Consider the following 18991-nt stretch of genomic DNA (forward strand, 5'->3'; position numbering starts at 1 on the left):
ATTACATGGATAATTTGAATACTATATGGAGGATTTCTTTATTGTGGGTTTTCAAATAATTTATTGTAAGAATCGGAATGTTATTCCGATTGTGCAAAATGTATGGGATTTTTATTGGAATCCATAAACTTCTATAAATTCTGGTACACTCCGAAAACATTGAAAAGAGTAGTATATGATAGCTAATAAAAGCTTCGGGAAGAATCCTTACGTAAGAGACGAGAGAGGGGAAGGGGAGGGAGAGCAGGGGAGGAGGAGAGAGCGAGAGCGAGCGAGCGAGCGATAGAGCGAGGGAGAGAGCGAGGGAGAGAGCGAGGGAGCGAGAGAGAGCAAGAGCAAGAGCGAGAGCGAGAGAAAGAGAGCGAGAGAGGAGAGAGAGCGAGTGCGAGAGCAAGCGAGAGCGAGAAAAAGGAAGGAGCGAGAGAGAGGGAGAGAGAGAAAGAGAGCGAGAGAGCGAGAGAGCGAGGAGAGAGAGAGAGAGAGTAGAGAAGATCGTAGAGGACAGCTCTATACGGAAAAGAACCGGCGTGAAGGTTTAGATAGGCAAGGAGAGAATCGAAAAGACGGAAAGGCGGGGAGGGCGTAACGACGTGTCAGTCTTAAAGATCCTGCGAATGCCAATCTGATTGAACAACTTCGACCGACCGTGTCAAGATCTCCACAGCTTCTGGTTCAACGCTACCATTCGATTTGCTCTCTTCCGAACACGACAGTCCTCTGTTCGCCTAGTTTGTCACTGACACAACAAGAGACAAGATGAACAAGTTGAAGACGATCAGTTGCATGATGGGTGAGCATCTAGCTTTCGCTCACCTTTGTGACATGATTGTGCAGGAAAAACAACACCAAGGCTGTCAAGAAGTTATTCCTTCCACGTCCTTCATCCGCAGATGCGACGGATTCGCCCAGTCGCCCCACGTCTTCACATGCCATGGTTGCGACAGGGGAGGCATTTCTCGGAGGGACCAGAGAGGTTCGCACGATCGATATTGATGACAATGCAAAGATGGTCCTTTGATCATGTTCGCAGCGGCCCTGAGAGGAAGGAAGGCGCCGCCAATGCACAGAGCAAGGTTGATTGCACTTGGGGGTTTAAGAGCAGAGACGCTATCCTTGAAGTGCTCGACGACAACAGGCAGATCAGCCAGCAGATGGTTAGGACTTGCTTGTTGGGAGGGTGCCGAAGATCTCATACCTTCATGCTTCTAGCTTTTCAGTTCCATGATGCCCTTGAAGAAGTTGAACATGTAAAAAAGGCCTGTTGGGTGTTGGTGATATTCGCTGACATACTGCCAAGTTCGAAGGAGGGCATTGAGATGGGGACAATACACGCATTCTTGTGCATTGCTGAGATGTGAGATTGTAGTTTCCTCTTGTGAAGTCACCGAACTCATGGTGGCCAGGTATCGAAGCCGCGATGAAAGCAAGTTCGAGATTCACAGTTCTAGCATCTTGAACGGAGGCCTGGCCATGCAGTTTGCGAAGCAGGCCCAGATCGTAAGTCCGCTGTCACGTGAGTGTTAGCTCATACTGTGCGAAGGATGAAACACGCCGGATTGTATCCGTCGATTCAGTTCCGAGATGTACGTGTCGAGTAGCAGTTAACCGTCTGGCAGTTTTGGCTAACCGAGCTCCCCAGTTGAAGTCGTCGTTGCTGTACTCTATCGTCACCTTCGAAGAAGTCGTGCCAGACTTTGAAGGGTATCCTGAGCTTGCTTGTCAACAGCAGCCTGACTGGTCGTGCAGACATTGGTCTGTTCGATTCTTTGGCAAGAACATGCTTTCCAGTTTCATCACAGTCCGTGCTTTTTCCTCTGATACTCTCTTCCTGACGTTGGTGAACCGACTGCAGATTGCTTCAAGTTATCTTCAACTAGCTCAGACGATGCAACCTGTGATCTCAAGAATATCGTTTGTTCGATTCTTATCTCTGCACTCCAGGTTCATCTACAAGTGACCATGCATATTAAAGGAAGACAACGGATCAGCTTCGTCAACCTTGAACAGTGGGAGCATCGACCCCCCATGATAGATGAGACAAGCTCGGACGACACGGGCTTTGAAGACTTCGATCACGTTTGGTTGCTGGAAGCTATGATCGACTGGAAGGATTTCATGTGAGAGCAAGAGCCTGTTGTTGTTAGGGGAGTTCATGTTCGTGTTCATGTCTTTGTCTTCTTTTGCCCATTGTTTTTCGCTGTGGTAGTGGTGATCATTTGGATGATGGAAGGCGAAAGGCTAGAGAAGGAGGGAGTGAACCGGAGGAGAAGTTTGGTGACTGAGGAGGAGGAGGAGGAGGAGGAGGAGGAGGAGGAGGAGGAGGAGGAGGAGGAGGAGGAGGAGGGGGAAGGAAGGAAGGAAGGAAGAGGAGGAGGATAGAAAGTGTATTTGGAAGGTGTATTCGTGTGGTGGTTGCGTTCAGGACTCATCGCTGAGTGACTGGAGGGAGCGGGGGGTGGGGGGGGAAAGAAGAAAGAGGTCGAGCATCAAGCTTGGGGGCTGATCAACTTGAACAGACAAATGAATCAGATGCCGACCGGCTTCGAGTCCGGGGAGGATCACGAGAACATCCAGTACAGGTTGAGGGAGAAGAGACTAGGTTGATTGGCCCTTGACATGACGCCAGGTGGATAGTTAAAGACATCAACGAGCACATGGAGACAATCGGCGAGCAGAGCAAGTGGAACATCAGATGGTCGTGATATGCAGACTGATCTACTTGCTGACTTTTAGTTGCAAACAGGTGAACGACTGCAGAAGCTCTATGCAACACAGTGCAACCGTCCAGTGGCCTCCAAAGATGGCACGATGTGCATACTACTACAACACGATCCCACATAAACATGTTCATTCAAAAGTCGGATTGAGAGTCAAAGTAGCTGTAGTTTCCCATGCTTGTTTGCACGATGATACTTTGAAGCGCGGTCTTGAAAACTTATCGGGTTCTCGTTTGCATCATTCCTCTCCGATCCCTTTTGTCTTGTGCAGCTCGTACCAGTGATGATCCTATCAAACGACATCATCAGCATGTCCATCGTGAAACCACCTCCGGACCTTCTTCGATTTTCTCAGGCGCACGATGACTGTATCCTTCTTGACTCGGACGTTGCTCTCCTCAGGGATGATCTCTTCACTAAGTTTCGGAACTTGCAATCTATGGTTGAAACCTGCAAGCAGCTGTTAGATCCACATTCCCCGAGCTTGTTCCTTTCACACCCCTTTGTCCCATCCTCAACCTCCTCGCTTTCATTCTGCCCATCTCCTCCTCCTCTTCCTCCTCCCCCCGCCTCCCACCACATCTCCTCCTCACCGCATCTCCTCCTCACTTACCATTGTAGTTCATGATCCTGATACTGCAACTCCTCACGTCAAAATCCGCTGTCACTGAGCTCTCCGGCAGGTCGCCAACCTTGGGCATCGAGATGTAGACCCTGACAGCTTCCCGTCACCTCCAACCACTGCGAGTCGAGTTCCCTCACTTGACCCAGCCATCCTCGTCCTCGAACGAGTAGCTGCTGATTGTCTTGTAATGAATAATCTCCTCCTGCTTCGCAGCACGCGTGCGAATCTGCGGTCACATGAGCAAGTTTCCCCGTTACCCTCCTCCCCTCCGCCTGAACCTGCTTCGGCGCCTCCACTGGAGCTGGCGCCTCATCAGTGGCCTTGCGGGACCAGTAGTAGTAGGATTTGTCCTTAGCCTTCACTTTGGACAGCTCGATCGCATTCTTCACTTCGGATGAGTTCACCACAATCCGCTCGTTGTTCTCTGCCACCGAGTTAGAACTTCGCGCCTCATCCCCTCCTCCTCCTTCCCCACCCTTCATGGCCTCCTCAAGCGTCACAATCCAGATGTCATCTCCGTTCTTAAACGTCTTGGCGATCGGAGCGTCGGCAGGAACGACAACCTGCAGGACAGGTAAGGGGGAACTTTGACGGTTCCCTTCGTTCTCACCTGACCGTCTGTTCGCGCACACAAGGAGTACTTGTCCAGCCCTTCCACCTCTGAGTTGTTCTTGTGCTTCTCATTGTAGATCCTCACAAAGTCCTGCACAGCAGGTTACAAACAAGGACCGAGTATCTACCGAGAAAGACACCTCTATCAAGCTTCCCACGGTTTTGCCAGCGTCAGTGATCTGGAAGACTTGTGTAGCGTTTGGATCTTGTCTTGACGACGCAGCTGAATGTAAGCATTAGAAGCACATCCAAGGCTCGGCATACTGCCCTCACCACTCTCGTAATGAGCATACACTTTCATCTTTACTGTCTCCTTCTTGGCTTCTGAGCCGTTGGCGTGAGCCGAGGTGATGCTAGATTCGTTGCTGGACCCTGTTGCCGTTTAACCAGCTAAGATCGAGGGCAGGGAAGGTCTTACCATCCAGATTTCTAGGCTTAGAAGACTCCAGGACGTTAACAAATACATCATCTCCAGCTGACACATAGTCTTTCAACTTCGCATCTTCAGGTATGATTTTGCTGAAGGAACCCCGTCAATGAAGATCAAGTACCAGATATTCTTTGACAAAGAGTGCATTCAAACTCAACCAAACTGATCGTTACATCCCACATATCAAACTCACCTTCCAATCTTCAACTCAATCTTCGCAGGCTCCAGAAAGCACTTGTGCCCGTACTTTGAGTTGTACTTGGAGCAGAAGAAAGCCTTAAGGTCCGCGCAGGATGGAGGCTTTTCCCCTCCTTCCACCAGGGCCTCATCGATCATGAAGGGACTTGTGTATGCTGGTCTTTCCTCCTCTCCTCCCTTCTCGTCCTCCTCTACATGACAGTATCCTTTCCCTCCCGGCATTGCGAGTTCTCTAAACCACGACCACCCACCAGTCATGATACCACCAACTCGCCTACCCCCTACCTACTCCAAGTCCTCGAATCACCCACCCTGACTGTATTGGCGGTTCAGCACCCTACCCCTCCTTCCATCCCAACGCATCATTGGGCAATTTCGATCAAATGACTGAAACCATGTTGTTCAATTTGAAACTATCATTAACTTAATTTCAAATTATCTATGAAAAAAACTTCCAGAACTTCTGGTTGGATGGGGGAGGTCCAACCCTACCCCACTTTTCGAAATCGACAATTTCATAAATTCCACGTCAAATAACAAATAAACTATAATACGATGTTTGTATTCCATCAATAGACTACAAAAGAATCAATATTCAATTGGCACCATGCACAAAGCCCGAGACTATAGAAACCTTGCTGCCATATCCTTTCACTGTAGTGATACTCTGGGGCAGGCTCGTAAAATCCTTCGGCCCCCATCACCATGCTGCGCCTCCTAAGCGTCGGTCTGCTGCTGGCAGCGCAGGGGTCGAGCATGGGCTACGAGCTCAAGAGATTCGGGCTAGGATCCCATGCTCGCCTTGCTCCTTGCGTTCAGCCAGGCTTCGTTAGCTTCTCAGCCCTCCCCAAGTTTGCAATGCGAGCCCCGAGCGACCTGGCGGTTGCTCGTCTCCGTCCCAAGGCTGCTTTCGCTGTGAGAAGAGCAAGGCTCGGTTGCCGCTCCTTGGGCATGATGGCTGACGAGGGAGAATCTCCGCATGCATCAGTAGACAGCGACGAGGCTGAAGCTACTTGGACTCTCCAGGACGACCTAGAACGAATCCGTGCAGCACTGGATCCTGGATCCGAAAGCGGCCGCAAACTGCAGGAGACCATAGAGAAGCTGGAGAAACTCAGCGATGCTGCCGTCCAGCCCAAGTCCACCAAGTTGTTCAAGTCGGTGAAGAAGAGGACAGGGGCATTCGCTGTCATGGTTGAGACTTGTCTGGAGGAAGGGAGCGAGCAGGAGGTGGTGGACCTGTCGCGACAAATCCGGCAGAGCAAATCATCAGGGATCATGATAGACGTCAGGAACACTTTCTCCTCAGATGGAAGACAAAGCTTCGATCAAGTATTCATGGAACAAGTGCTGCACCATTGCAAGCCTGCTGACTTGTTCCACAGATATCCCAGGAGCAGAGATCGGCAAAGGGAAATTTTCCAGGGCCATGCCCGATTGTTGTTCGCCATCGATCTATTGCACATCCATGGCAGGTACCTCAGTCAGCTACTGGAGGACAGCTACGTATGCTGACCTGTTCCTGCCTGTCAGGTTGCCGAGATCTCGTGTGCAGGAGCAGAAGGGGTCGTGTTGTCCTGTGCCGCACTGTCCGATCAGGAGTGGTATCACCTCTGCTGTCCTCACAAGAAGCACCACCACGTCTCTCCCTGTCTATCACCTCTTCCTTCAGAATCCTTTCGGCTCCTCGAGATTTCTCTCTCTTTAGTTCACCGAGACTGACGTCGATGGCTGACCGTTGTACCTCGGCAGGGGCTCAAAGCTGATTCAGAGCTGCAACTTTCTTGGACTTGGTCGGGGCTCTTGTCTTGAGTTGCAGCGTCTCGTGATGACTCTGAACTTCCAGAGGTCCTTGTGGAAGTATCCGATGAGGACGAAGTGAAGCAAGCTGTGGAGGTTGCGGCGTTAAGGCTGACTTCGACGTGATGATCCTTTCCTGTCAGGCTGGAGCAAAGATTGTTTGTGTCAGAGGGGTTGAGAGTGTGGAGGAGGCTGTCATCCTCAGGGCGAGCATCCCCGACGTGCGTTGTTGGCTGGTGCCAAAGTGTGGAGTCCTGACAAGTCTTGCAGACTTGCGCGGCCGTGTGTGCTGTCCCAGCCCAACAGGAAGACAACAATGAGGTTTCTTCTGCTGTTTCCGCTGCCTTCCCCTGTGATTGGTTTTCCTGCTCTCAGATAGTTGAGGTCGAGCGTCTGAAACAGGCCAAGTATGATGCAGTCATCCTCATGGACGCAGCCCTCTCCGCTGGCCCGGACCGTTACTACGTGCAGTTCGCACTCAACGAGATTCTTGTTGGTCTCCACGCCCCATCCTGCACGGCACTGACACGTGACGATCCCTTCAGAGCAAGAAGAGCAGCTCGTACTCCTTCGGGACGATGGGAACGTCAGGAGAGGTTGGCCCACATCCCACCTCTCTCGTCGCTAATGCTCCTCTCAGCCCGATAAGCCGCCCCCCGGCATGATGCCGGCAGCGCAAGAGGCGGCGAAGAGGAATCCAAGGTGAGTTGGGGTGTCGCTACGACACTTGCTGACAAATCTTCTTGCCTGCCTGCCTGCCTGCCTGCCTGCCTGCCTGCCTGCCTGCCTGCCTGCCTGCCTTCCGGGCCCGCCTTCTCTCCATCGCTCACTGACTCTCACAAAGGGCATGGGCGAAGGCGCAGCGGGAGGCGAAGAAGATCGTCTCCGACTACAAGAGGGGAGTGAGGTATGGAGGGTTGGAAACCGTCGTACTATGTATTTCTCTTGATCTCTTCTTTTTGCAGGGTACTGGACAAGTCAAGACAGTTCTAAGGAAATAAAACCCGGGCCGCGCCGGCCCCGGGCGGATCCGTTCAATTTTTTGCTGGCCCGGCGCACTGACAACCGTTGAACCGCAACACTGTCAGCGAGCTCACTGAGTCAGGATTCCTCACTGAGTCGGGATTCCGAAGTTTGCAAGCGGCCCGGCCCGGGCCCCGGCTGGCCGGAACTTGGCAAATCGCCGGGACCGTCACCCGGTCGGCCCGGCCCCGCCGAGTTGAGTGAGTGCATGGTCACTGAGGCGGACCCCTCTTGTTGCCCTTCGCCCCTGAGTCCATGGCGGGGCAGATGTCGAGCGGTCGCATCTCCCCAGCCGCGTATGTTGTGCTCCCCACCGTGAGCCTCCTGCTCTCCCCTCCTCTCCCCCTCACATTCCAACGCTCATGCAGCATGCTGAAAGGCCTCTCGCTGCCCACTGCTCGTCGGCTGCTGACGACGAGACTCATGCGTGAGAACGAAGGAGGAAGGAGAAGAGCGGGGGAGGTGAGGATAGAGAAGGTGTCGGACAAGCACGAGGCCCTCCTGGACCTCATCCGAGCTTCTGTGCAGGACAACGAGTTCTCGCCCTATGAGGATGTTGAGGAGGCAAAAAGGTACAAGGAGGGGTTCTCGTACTACCTCGCCAGCCTCTCCTCCTCTGGCGAAACCTGCGGCTTCTTCTCCATGGGATCATCTTTTCCCAGGAGAAGCTCGCACGTATGCAATCTAGACGTCTACACAGTCAGGTCGTACAGGAGGCAGGGGATCGGATCGATCATGTGCATGGAAGCGCAGCGCATAGCGAGGAGCGAAGGTGGAGGGAGGAGATGAGCTTACAAAGCTGACGTGTCGCAGGGTTCGAGCTCCTGTGGGCGCCCCTTGTGTTTGTGAGCAATACTGAAGCTTGCGAAATGATGAGAGCGATGAACTTCCGCCTGTTGTCTGTCTTGCCGCGCGCAGGGAGGCTGAGAGATGGGAGGAGCAGGACGGACGCGATGCAGTTCTACCTGCCCCTGCAGGAGAGCAAGCAGAAGCCCGCTGCTCGCGCGCTGACTTCAGAAGGGACGGATGATGCACGAGACGAAGAGTGGATGAAGAGGGCGATGGAGCTGGCGGAGAGAGCGAAGGAGGGAGGTGAGATTCCTGTAGGAGCTGTGGTTGTCTTAGGAGACGACCTTGTGGGAGAAGGATGCAACATGATACGAGCAAGCGTTGATCCGAGTGGGCATGCGGAGATGATTGCGATCCGTCAAGCTGCTCAGCGGCTGGGAAATTACAGGTGAGGGAGGAAACGTTGAAGATGAATATGGATATGAAGAAGATGGTGAAGGTTAAAGCATTGTGGAGGTGGAGGAGGGGGAGATCAGTTTGATAGATGTTACAACTCGAAGAGGAGATTGGTGTGATAAATGTCATAGCAATGGTGATGGTGATAATGATGATGATGACGACGATGACTGCGTCAAGCATGTGCATAGAGACGTTTGTGGAGTGGAACAAAAATAATTTCATTCTGCCAGGCTCACGCAGTGCACTCTTTATGTCACCTTGGAGCCGTGCTGCATGTGTGCAGGAGCAATCATCCTTGCAAGGATGAAGCGAGTTGTGTTCGGTGCAAGAGACGTCAAGACAGGATGTGCTGGCTCTGCTCTCGACCTGATCGGGCTTCCGAAGTTCAACCATGTCGCACGAGTGAAGGCCGGAGTGATGGAGGATGCATGTTCGAAACAGTGAGGGCCATTTTCTTTCCTCCTGTGCCCGGACTCTGATCTTTCCTTTCAGACTCTCTGATTTCTTTGAGGAGAGGAGAATCGCAAAATTGAAGGATAAGGAAGGGAAAGCAGGCTAAGGCCGGGGAGCAGACGAAGTTTTTGTTTGTAACGCTTCGAAGCTGTTAATCTTTGTGTTGGTTCACTCCGCATTCAACCTACATTGTCCGCGTCCATGTCCGAGCAATTTCTGATGGCATAAAGCAGTTTCTCTGTCATCACCTAGAGTTGGTGTCACTGTCACTTTCATCGTCATCGTCATCGTCATCATCATCATCATCATCGTCATCGTCATCGTCATCGTCATCGTCATCGTCATCGTCATCGTCATCGTCATCGTCATCGTCATCGTCATCGTCATCGTCATCATCGTAGTCATCCCCTCCACTTTCTCCATCAACTCGATCTTGATTATTTTCATCTACATGCAGCACTCCCCACTGTCGTACCTCAATCGAAGAATAAGCAGGAAGATGCAGGGTGAAGAAGCACGTGTCTGCCTTGGGTAATCTAAAGACAACTAGTGATCAAACAGAAAAAATGACAATATGAGAGGAAGGTGGAGGAACAAAGAGGAATGATAGGAGAGAAAGACTACAAGAGGACTGGAAAGATGGAGGAAGGAATGGAAAGAAGGATGCGAGGGGGGAAGGAGGAAGGAGGAAGGAGGAAGGAGGAAGGAGGAAGGAGGAAGGAGGAAGGAGGAAGGATGATAGGAGCAGCACCGATCGTCCCCTGGAGGGAGCACATGAATCTTGAAAGTCTCTTCGAAGTCACTCGCTCTTGGCAGTCGACTTCTCCCCCAAACAAAGCGGAGGAAGCGCAACCGGTCCCTCTGACTGAAACCTCCCAGGACCCTCCACAGGTCCTCCACCACCTCCTTCGCATCCCCGTCCGTGCGGAAGATAGCATGCTCCCTCAGTAACTCCAGGTCGACCTCCGCCTGACCCGTCACCATGCTCTCCAGCTCACTCCAGTGCAGGAGGAGGAGCGAGCATGGCTGGACGATCTCATGAAGACCCCTTCTGATCGCTGACACCTGCTCTCTGCTCTCCTCAAGGCGGATGCGGAAAGCAGCGCGCGCCATGGCGGTCCTGCCTGCTGCTGTGCTGCAGCCCGTCGCCTCCTCCGAGCTCAGCAGCACCTTCCTTCCATCGCTGAGAGAAACCTCCATGGTGCCATCAGCCAGCTCCCACAAGCCGCTGCTACGCTGCTTGTCCTCGTCCTCGTCCTCGTCCTCGTCCTCGTCCTCCCTCATCATCCTCAGCAACACCCTGCCCGTCATTGTGTCGACCTGCATGACATCTGCGTGCGAGACGGGCTGCTGAGCAAGAAGCTTCCAGAAGAGAGGAGGAAAGTTGAGGTCCAACGGCATCCCCGTCCTGATCGCAATGCCCATCATCCTCCCGAGAAACTCAAAGAGGGAAAGATTATGCGGAGAGGAGGAGGAGGGAGACGGGAGGAGCTTGTCCTGGTTCGGTAACGTGCCTCCTTCGTGCTTGTTGGGGCAGGGGATCAGCAGAGGTAGTTTGCCTTCCTCTAGCTCAGCGCATGAGGAGGAAAGGCTCTCCCTGTACGGCCCTCCGTATCCCTCCGCACCCTCCCCCAGGAAGTGGACGAGGAAGGGCATGTCCTGCCTGCGGAAGAGAGCAGGAGGGAGGAAGGAGATCTGACTATAGAGCTGCTGGAAGACCGTGACGTTGCAGTGGCGGTCGACCACGACTGTGACCTGCTGTGATTTGTTGCTCAGATGCTGGAAGCACTGTGACATGTGCTGCTTTTTGACGTCGGTGAAGACAAGATCCCGCAGTCCATAGAGGCTGTGAGCAAGCGACCCGGCAGTACCGACGAGCGACAGGTCGACGAGGGAGAAGATGAAGTCGGCGAGAAGAGAGTTGAAGGTGAGGAGCATGGAGGACCGGAACCGGAGCAGCAAGGAGGGTAGGTGCTGTATCTTGGCTCGATCGTCCGCCTTCAGCGCATGCGCCTCGTCGACCGCCTCCTCCGCCCTGTTGAGCACGTCCCCCATGACGAAGCCAGCGGGAAAGAAGAGGGAGGAAGGGGAGGCGATGGAGCCAAGGTTGTGGACCTCGGGGTTGTGGTTGACGAAGTTGCCCAGCAGGTCATCTACAAACCTGTCGACGTTGGCGAGGCAGCTGACAAGATTCTCAAGCACATCCCTGTGGTTGCTGAGTATTTCCAGCCGTCCTTGCTCGGAGTAGTCTGGGAAGACAAGGAAACGATATCCCCAGTTCGATCCCTGCTTGCCGGAGAAGTTGTAGACAAACTTGCTGCCCTCCATGACGAGGAAAGATTTGCCCTTGCAAGCTTGCTGGAACTTGGTACCGCTCAACTTGTGCACTCTCGACGAAGACGACGAGGACGAGGACGAGGACGAGCCGGGAGAAGACGCAGAGGAAGCAGAGTCGCAGTGCAGTCTTGCGTGCTCGTCCTCCTGGAACTTCTTGTGGAAGGTCAGAAAGTCGTCAGAGTCTGTAGCACATCGCCTGTCAAAGATTATCTTCAGCCGAGCCGCTCCAGGGAACTCGACCACCCCCTCCTCCCAAGTCCCTCTCTGATACGGGTGTTGCTTGCTCTCCTTGATGCAGAAGGGAGTGACAAGGTTGATGAAGCTCTCGCACAGGAAAGAATGTGACAGCGAAGGCAAACCGTGCTTGTCCGACAGCGAGCTCAGCGCTGAGGAGAAGATGAGCACCTGCTCGGCAGCCTCCATGCTGCACACAGACGTCGCCGAGATCTCTACTCGCTGCCTTGCTGTGCTACTCAGTTCGCAGAACCTCGCAAGCTCCTCCGTCTCCTCTTGCCCGAACCCAGCAACGGCACAGTCTCCCTCCTCCCCCCCCTCCACTCGCGCCTGCTCCCCTCGCTCCCGCGAGCTCCATGTCAGGTGGTTGTGCAGGAGCTTGTTCGGGATGTCAGTGGGGACGAAGCGCAGGCACGTGAACATAGTCTCCATCAGAGTCCTCAGAAGGATCGACACGTCGCTGGGGCTCTCGACTTCATGGAGAATGCGATACCTCAGCTCCTCGGCGGAAAGATCCAGCAGGTGTGTTGTCATGATGACCAGGCTGTCCTCGTTGCTGTGCTGGACGACCGGGTGGAAGGGGAGGAGGCGGAGGATGCTGTTGATGGCTCTCATAGCCTCTACCCGCACGGAGGTAGAGCTGCGAAAGTTGGAGGACAAGCTCATCAGCTCCTCGACCAGGTCCACGAGCTCCTGAGAGGGAGCGGAGGGAGGAGGTGAGAGGAGCAATGTAGAAGTCATCCGGAGCACACAGACTGCTGGTAGGGATGATGGGGATACGAGCATCTTGTACCCCCAGACGCTCTCTTCGCTCTTCCCCACTACCTTGAACCAGAGGCAGTTGCCGGAGATGTCGATGGGGGAGAAGGAGTTGTAGCCCTTGCCGCTGATGGAGGCTACCAGATCACTGCAGTCTGCATCTCGAAAGATGAGTAGCTTCTGCCTTGCGCCGAGTTGACTTCTCTTGTCGAACACGACGCTGATCTGATAGTTAGAACGCACAGAGTGAGTTCAGGTGATAGCAACAGTTGTACATGTTACCCTGGAGCAACTGGCAATGTCGATGGAAACACGCCTTGACTTGCCGTCAACAGCCCCATGGAAGGGATGTGATGATTCTGCTACCTTGACTGCAGCTGAAACATCAGTCGCTCCAGTTGTTGTTGCAGCAAACTCACCGTATTGCTCGTGATGCTTGTTGACTTGTGCGATCTCTGCCGTCAGCAGCGCAGCAACCATGTTGCGAGATCCAAGATCCGCTCCTCCCTCCTCTCCTTGACAACGTTGACTTGTGCTGCTGACTTTGTGATTCATCTGCATCATAGCTTGCAGAGCGCGGACAGGGGAAACTAGCGTGGTCGATGGATCTTTTGTGGAGTTGACATGTTTGCCGATGATGTTCAAACACTTGCCGGTTGTCTCTTGTGTGAAACTGACATCTGAATGGTAGGTGGAGAGCAAGGGTAGACTGCAGATCACACAATCTCGCAATGTCGTCATGTACATCTCACTCCTGATCTTGCAGAGACATCGCACGAGCTCATTACCCTGCAGTCTCATGGCAAGGCAGAAAGTGTGGAGAAGGAACTTGTTGGGGCGAGCGAGGCTGGCAACAGGGACCTGAAGGATCTGTGGAGTGTTGTGGTAGCATCCGAGGAGGTCGAAGCAGACTGACGCTGTCTGCGAGTCTTTGTGGATCGCTACCACCAGCCCGCAACTGCCCCTCCTTGCGTTACCCAGCATCTTGAGATCCTCTGCGCTTCTGAGGTCCCGTTGGTACTCGTAGATGCTGCCGAGTTTGATCTCCACACAGTCAGTGCTGTGCTCGTAGCTATCGGGCTCGAAGCATTCCTGCCGGGGGAGGAAGTACCTGCAGCAGAAGTCTCCCTCCAGCTCTTCTTCCTCGGCCTCGTGCCCTTGCTCGGACGAGGAGCAGGATGCTGCTGTGGCATCCACGTCCATCACTTGGGGGTTGTCGATCACGTACTGAGCGGAGGAGTCGAGGAGCCAGGCGGCTGCTAGTTGGGCGTCGTCCCGGTTGAGCTGTAGAGCAACCAGGCAGAGCTGGTGGGGGTAGCCCAAGGCCGCCAGGTCATTGGCCATGGCAGAACGCTGACCTTGTCTGAGGTCCTGATCTTCGTTGGGGGGAGAGGGAGGAGGGGCAGGGGGAAGAGTTTCTTCAAGGTTGTTGTATGCAAGTTGAGGAAACATGATGCTGTTGCTGTTGCTGATGTTGATGTTGATGTTGTTGTTGTTGTTGTCGTCGTTGCTGTTGTTGCTGCTGCTGCTGCTGCTGCTGCTGTTGCTGTTGGTTTGAAACAGGTGATACATGTACAACTTTTCCATTATTGTTCCTTCGAGATGACGGCACTGATTCCATTCCGATGTTGTCAAAGAACAAGGGCTTTCAGGATCTGCCGCGTCGTCTACAAGATCTCTCCAAAACACCACGAGCTCTGAGACATCAAAAATGTTCTTTGTGCTGCAATCAGCTAGCAGATTGTGAATGGACTTGATTGCAAACAACGACATCTGCCATATGATTGCTCTCCTTTCCTCAACATCTGTGCTGCCAGCTATCAACATTTCATCATGATCTTTCTCATGCTTTTCTTCATTGTCATTGTTGCCTTGTGTTTCAAATCGACACTTGTACTTCCGTCTTATGCTGCTGAGCTCATTTAAGGCCGCAATCAGGTGTGGGAGGATGTCGTGAGAGGGAGGAGGAGGAGCAACGTTGTCAACAACCTCAAGCTTGTCAATGTGGACAAGATTTCTGTCTGTGGACTTGGGATCATCTATCAGCTCGACGTGGCAAGAGTCGAAGAGAAAGTTTGAGACGACGACTTCTTGTCTTTGATTGTTGTGATTGTTGTGATTGTTGCTGTCTGTGCAAGATGATGGTCTTTCTGCATGACGATGTCTAACTTTTGACCCAACACGGAAGAAATCAACCTGTCCTCCAAAGATAGCAAGAGAGGACATGGCAGAATGAGGAGAAAGGAAGAACTGCTCCTCGTCTTTTAGGCTTGCAAGACTTTTGATGATTGCCTCTGACGTCACGTCTCGCCATGTCGTCTTCCTCAACAAGGCTCTGAGAAGGAACACACACTCTGCTGCAACAGACCAGTGAAGTACTTCATCTCGCTCGTCGAGGATTGTCTTGTCTGCCAGACTGAACTTCTTGCACGAGTGTGAGAAGAGAGAAACTCCAGAAATGCTCAACAGCCGATTGATTGTCATCTCCATCACTGCTGATGAGCATGACAGGAATGGCAGAACCTTTTGCAGCATTTGCATGACGCTCACTCTCACTCTTGTATCCCCGAACTTGAGAAACTGGAAGAAAATCTCCACTGATTCCCAAGAAGACAACAAGCACATCAGTTGCCGATCATAACAAGTCTTCTCGATGAAGTTCGTCCATTCCAGCATCTCTGACCTGAGATCACTGACATAGTTCGTCATCGAGTTACAAACATTCTGACGAAGATGTTGGACTCCTCCCATCTTGACGCAAATGTCTCTCATACGTCTCCAAACGCTATCATAACACCTGGACATACATTCATTTTCTTCTGCATGGACATTGCAGAGAGCAAAAGAGGAGACAAGACGCAGGACGGTCTGAGCTGAAAGTGAAAGTTGTAACGGAGGAAGACAAATCCAGTCAGGTTCCAGTTCCATGTCCTCGACATGATCAGTGGATGTTGGCTGCCAAGGAGTTGTCACAGCAGTACTTGTGGAAGATGTGGATGTTGTGGTTGCTGAAGTAGAAGTAGAAGTAGACGTTGATGTTCTTGTTGTTGTTGTTGATGATGATGATGATGATGAGAGGAGTTTGATTCCTCTGATCCTGCTGTTACATCCAGTGTCCTGGTTCTCATGCACCACAATCCTCAAAAGACAAGTCTCAATGGCGTGTGTGGTAGAAGACAAGATATTGACCCATGCTCCTGGGCCTTGTCTGTGATGATACTTGGCGACTTGATACAGATCACTATCGCTGCTGCCGATCTTGACGGAGATGCTCTTGGGAGTGAAAGAACGGTCTTTCAGGTAATCGAGGAAGACAAGTACCTTGTTGATCTTGACGATGCCAGGGAATGCAAACTGAACCCAATGGGGTCGGGAGCCGTCTGACTGCCAGAAACTTTCCATATCACTGTCGACAAGATTTCTTGCGAGCAGGCTGGCAGAGGAGACGGTGATGTGAGAACGTAGAGTTACATCTCTGCTCAGGTGCACGATCGGATCTCCCAGCCAGCCCACGTGCTTTCTCACGCAGCTCCACAAAACCCTCACCATCTTATCGTTGTGCTCGAGGACATTCAGGTCAACATGAGCAAACTTATCTTCAGACTTGAGAAGTGTTCCCTGGAACCAGTAACCATGCACCTCCCACATGTTCTCACAACTCAGATTCTCCTCCTCCACGCTCCTGTCTGCTGTTATGAACACGTCCACCTCCTTGCCAACAATTCGCCCGCAAGCGACTTGTTCATATCGCCTGATAGATTTCTTTGCCACCTTGAAGGTCCTTGTTGTCTTGGTCAACTTCTCAACCCTCACATTCTCATCATCGATCTCTCCAACAACTCGAACGGGAAAGAAGAAAATTCCATTCATCTTCAATTCCTCACATTCTCCAACCATTCGGACCTCAAAGATTCCTTCATAACAATCTGACTGGGCCGCGACCTTCTCTGTTCGCATTTCTCTCTCAAACACACTCTCGCACACCTTCCGAACGTTCTCAACATTGTCTCGCAACAGCTTCTGCCCTGGTTTCTCACTCATGTTGAGCATCGTTGAGACAAGACTGAAGAAAGATTGTACAAGCTCTTCGCACTTCAAGTCTGCTTTCAAAATCCTCGTTGACAAATCCAGCAACAGCAAGAACATCGTCTCAACAATGCTCTCGTACTTCTCAGTCTTGCACACTGCCAACGATTGCAAACTCCCTGAGCTGAGCGAAGATGTCAAGGTACGAATTACATCTGTGAAAACATCAAGATCCAGGTATGGTTGTTGCAGGATGTGCCTGAAGATGCCTGTAGCATGTAAGGTCTTGTCAACAACCTCATTCATTGCAATAATGCTGCGGAAAAACTCCGACGAGTCATGATCTTGTTTCATGAAGTCGACAACATCATCGACGAACTTTGACTTGTCCATGTTAGACGTCGGTTGCAGGAGGCAAAGGAGCTCAATGACTCTACATCTCATCGTCGTCATGATCCGCATGTAAGACAAGTTCGACTGTGTCTGCGAGCTGACGGAGTTGTCAAGGTTGAGAAGACTCATTTTGATCTCCTGGTGTTTGTGCAGAAAGAAAGCTCTCAATTTCATCTTTGCAGCTTGCAGCAACTGCATGTGAGTTTGTTGTACATCTTCAAGTGAGTTCTGCAGTAGAGAAATGACGGTGCTTGCAAACAGCTCGTCGATCAGAGTTACAAACTGCTGCCGCAAACGCACTTGTTCCTCCATGTTCCCCTCGCTGTCTTTCTGCATCATAGTTGCAAAATGCAAAGAGTCTTCAAGGACTTGTCTTGTGCCTGAAAACATTCTCGCAATGATTTCCGAGCAACGATCCTGCGTCTCTCGGATGCTGCTGATGCTCTTCAGCTCCCTCAGAATATCATGGTAAGTTTTCCTCACTCCATGCTCAAAAACTCGGTGAGACAAACATGTAGAGACGCTCTCGACATCCCGGCCTTGACTCATCATCATCGTCTTTGCACATCTTGCAGCCAGCTGCATCTTCATGCTCGAGATGATATGAACGGAAGAACGTGTCTTAGTGTGATGTCCAACAACTAGACATCGGAACCCCCACCTGTCACTTGCTATCTGCTCCGACGTCTCAAATGCAACTTTGCAAGAGCAGCCAGGAATGAAGATTGACATCTTGTGGTTCCGAACAGAGATGGTGTTGTCTTTTGTGAGAGAAGACTTCGATAGTTTGTGGGAGAAGGAAAAGGTCGTTGAGAGACTCTCTGCAAGAACCTGTTCATCGTGCAACAGTCAACTCATGCTGAGATAGTTTCATGATGACAGTCTGTTCAGACCTTGAGTTCATCGGAGGGAGAGAGATCAGTTCTCGGATCGATCTCAACAGTCAGAAAGTCTGCTTCGGGGATGTTGACCTAGAGGCGATGGATGGTTAGAAGTGCTCACGGGGAAAACTATGATGCATAGCAATGAGATGAGATGAGATGAGATGAGATGAGATGAGATGAGATGAGATGAGATGAGATGAGATGAGATGAGATGAGATGAGATGAGATGAGATGAGATGAGATGAGACGAGATGAGATGATCAGCACAAACAAGTCAAAGGGGCAAAGCAAAAGCAGTAGACAACACAAACAACAAGTAGCACGCACATAAGTTCACACACAAACATCATCATCATCAAGACAAGCAAACATGTCGTACATTATAGTTCTCCCTCTCGCAAGCCCGATAAGGATGTGGAGACTCGATGATCACTGAACTTCTCCTCCTCTCCTCGCTTTCATCCTTCATCGTCGACCACCTCGTCTCCTCCCCCTCCTCCTCCGCTAACCTCATTCTCATCAAGACAGGAAGCAGCGCTTGCGCGAACATCTCAGACTGGACGAACAAGAACCCTAAGGAGAGAGTTCCTGGGACCACCAGAGCGAACATCGCATCGTCCTCCAACGCCAGCCTCAGGTCCTCCTTCGACAGCCTCTCCTTCAGCGTTGCTGACCACTCATCCGCGCTCTCCATGATCCTGAGGATGGTGGGCAGGAGGCAGCCATGCAGGAGCATGCGGCAGCTGGTCAGGTCCTCGTTGTCGAGGACGTAGCTCGTCACCTCCCGGACCAGGCTGAGGATAGCTTTAGCCATGAGCTCGTGGTCGAAACCCTCCATTCTCCTGATAGGATTCATCGTCAATACCATCAGCCCGGTCATCTTGCAGAAGCTGGAACAAGATGTATCGACGCGCTGCTGCTGATGCTGCTCCTCCTCCTCCTCCTCCTCCTGCCGCTCCTGCTGCTCCTGCCACTCCTCTTCCTCGTCACCGCTGGTTTGAGACTTTGGGATCAAAAATCGAGTGAAGGTGACGTCTTGGGCTGCTGCTCTGAGAAGCGCGTGAAGGAGGAGACGGTCGCCTGCTCCGAGGGTTTCTCCCGAGAGAAGACGAGAGAGAAGCTCGTGGAGGAGACGAACCTGAATAGAGAGAGTAAGGAAGAGGAGAGGAGAGGAGAGGAGAGGAGAGGAGAGGAGAGGAGAGGAGAGGAGAGGAGAGGAGTGGAGAGGAGGGGAGAGGAGGGGCGAAGCAGG

The 18991-nt window shown here is 52.1% G+C and overlaps 5 protein-coding genes across 5 annotated transcripts; 3 read left to right on the top strand and 2 right to left on the bottom strand.

Annotated features, from left to right (window-relative positions):
- Positions 1-756: 756 nt before the first annotated feature.
- GUITHDRAFT_142681 (hypothetical protein) lies at positions 757-2702 on the top strand (the record flags this gene model as incomplete). The annotated part of the gene is made up of 10 exons (XM_005827508.1): positions 757-790; positions 835-973; positions 1031-1247; positions 1305-1354; positions 1404-1513; positions 1617-1701; positions 1747-1837; positions 1942-2117; positions 2517-2579; positions 2627-2702. The coding sequence occupies 10 exons, from the start codon at positions 757-759 to the stop codon at positions 2700-2702; spliced, it is 1041 nt and encodes a 346-aa protein (XP_005827565.1).
- A 253-nt stretch (positions 2703-2955) lies between these two features.
- On the bottom strand, positions 2956-4804 carry GUITHDRAFT_142682 (hypothetical protein; the record flags this gene model as incomplete). Its single annotated transcript, XM_005827509.1, has 10 exons — positions 2956-3006; positions 3055-3167; positions 3331-3431; positions 3480-3568; positions 3621-3905; positions 3953-4045; positions 4095-4177; positions 4228-4326; positions 4373-4473; positions 4578-4804. 10 exons carry the CDS (start codon positions 4802-4804, stop codon positions 2956-2958), a joined length of 1242 nt encoding a protein of 413 aa, XP_005827566.1.
- A 483-nt stretch (positions 4805-5287) lies between these two features.
- Positions 5288-7375, top strand: GUITHDRAFT_113374 (hypothetical protein; the record flags this gene model as incomplete). Its single annotated transcript, XM_005827510.1, has 12 exons — positions 5288-5914; positions 5968-6057; positions 6116-6186; positions 6335-6375; positions 6429-6478; positions 6526-6603; positions 6653-6703; positions 6758-6878; positions 6928-6968; positions 7023-7084; positions 7227-7289; positions 7348-7375. 12 exons carry the CDS (start codon positions 5288-5290, stop codon positions 7373-7375), a joined length of 1323 nt encoding a protein of 440 aa, XP_005827567.1.
- A 983-nt stretch (positions 7376-8358) lies between these two features.
- Positions 8359-9097, top strand: GUITHDRAFT_75445 (hypothetical protein; the record flags this gene model as incomplete). The annotated part of the gene is made up of 2 exons (XM_005827511.1): positions 8359-8642; positions 8884-9097. The coding sequence occupies 2 exons, from the start codon at positions 8359-8361 to the stop codon at positions 9095-9097; spliced, it is 498 nt and encodes a 165-aa protein (XP_005827568.1).
- Positions 9098-15511: 6414 nt separating this feature from the next.
- On the bottom strand, positions 15512-15853 carry GUITHDRAFT_52998 (hypothetical protein; the record flags this gene model as incomplete). Its single annotated transcript, XM_005827512.1, has 1 exon — positions 15512-15853. A coding segment is annotated over one exon (342 nt), but the record flags the coding sequence as incomplete, so codon positions are not given.
- Positions 15854-18991: the final 3138 nt, after the last annotated feature.

This window comes from Guillardia theta (genome assembly GCF_000315625.1).
Source record: "Guillardia theta CCMP2712 unplaced genomic scaffold GUITHscaffold_66, whole genome shotgun sequence".
Classification (NCBI taxonomy): Eukaryota; class Cryptophyceae; order Pyrenomonadales; family Geminigeraceae; genus Guillardia; species Guillardia theta.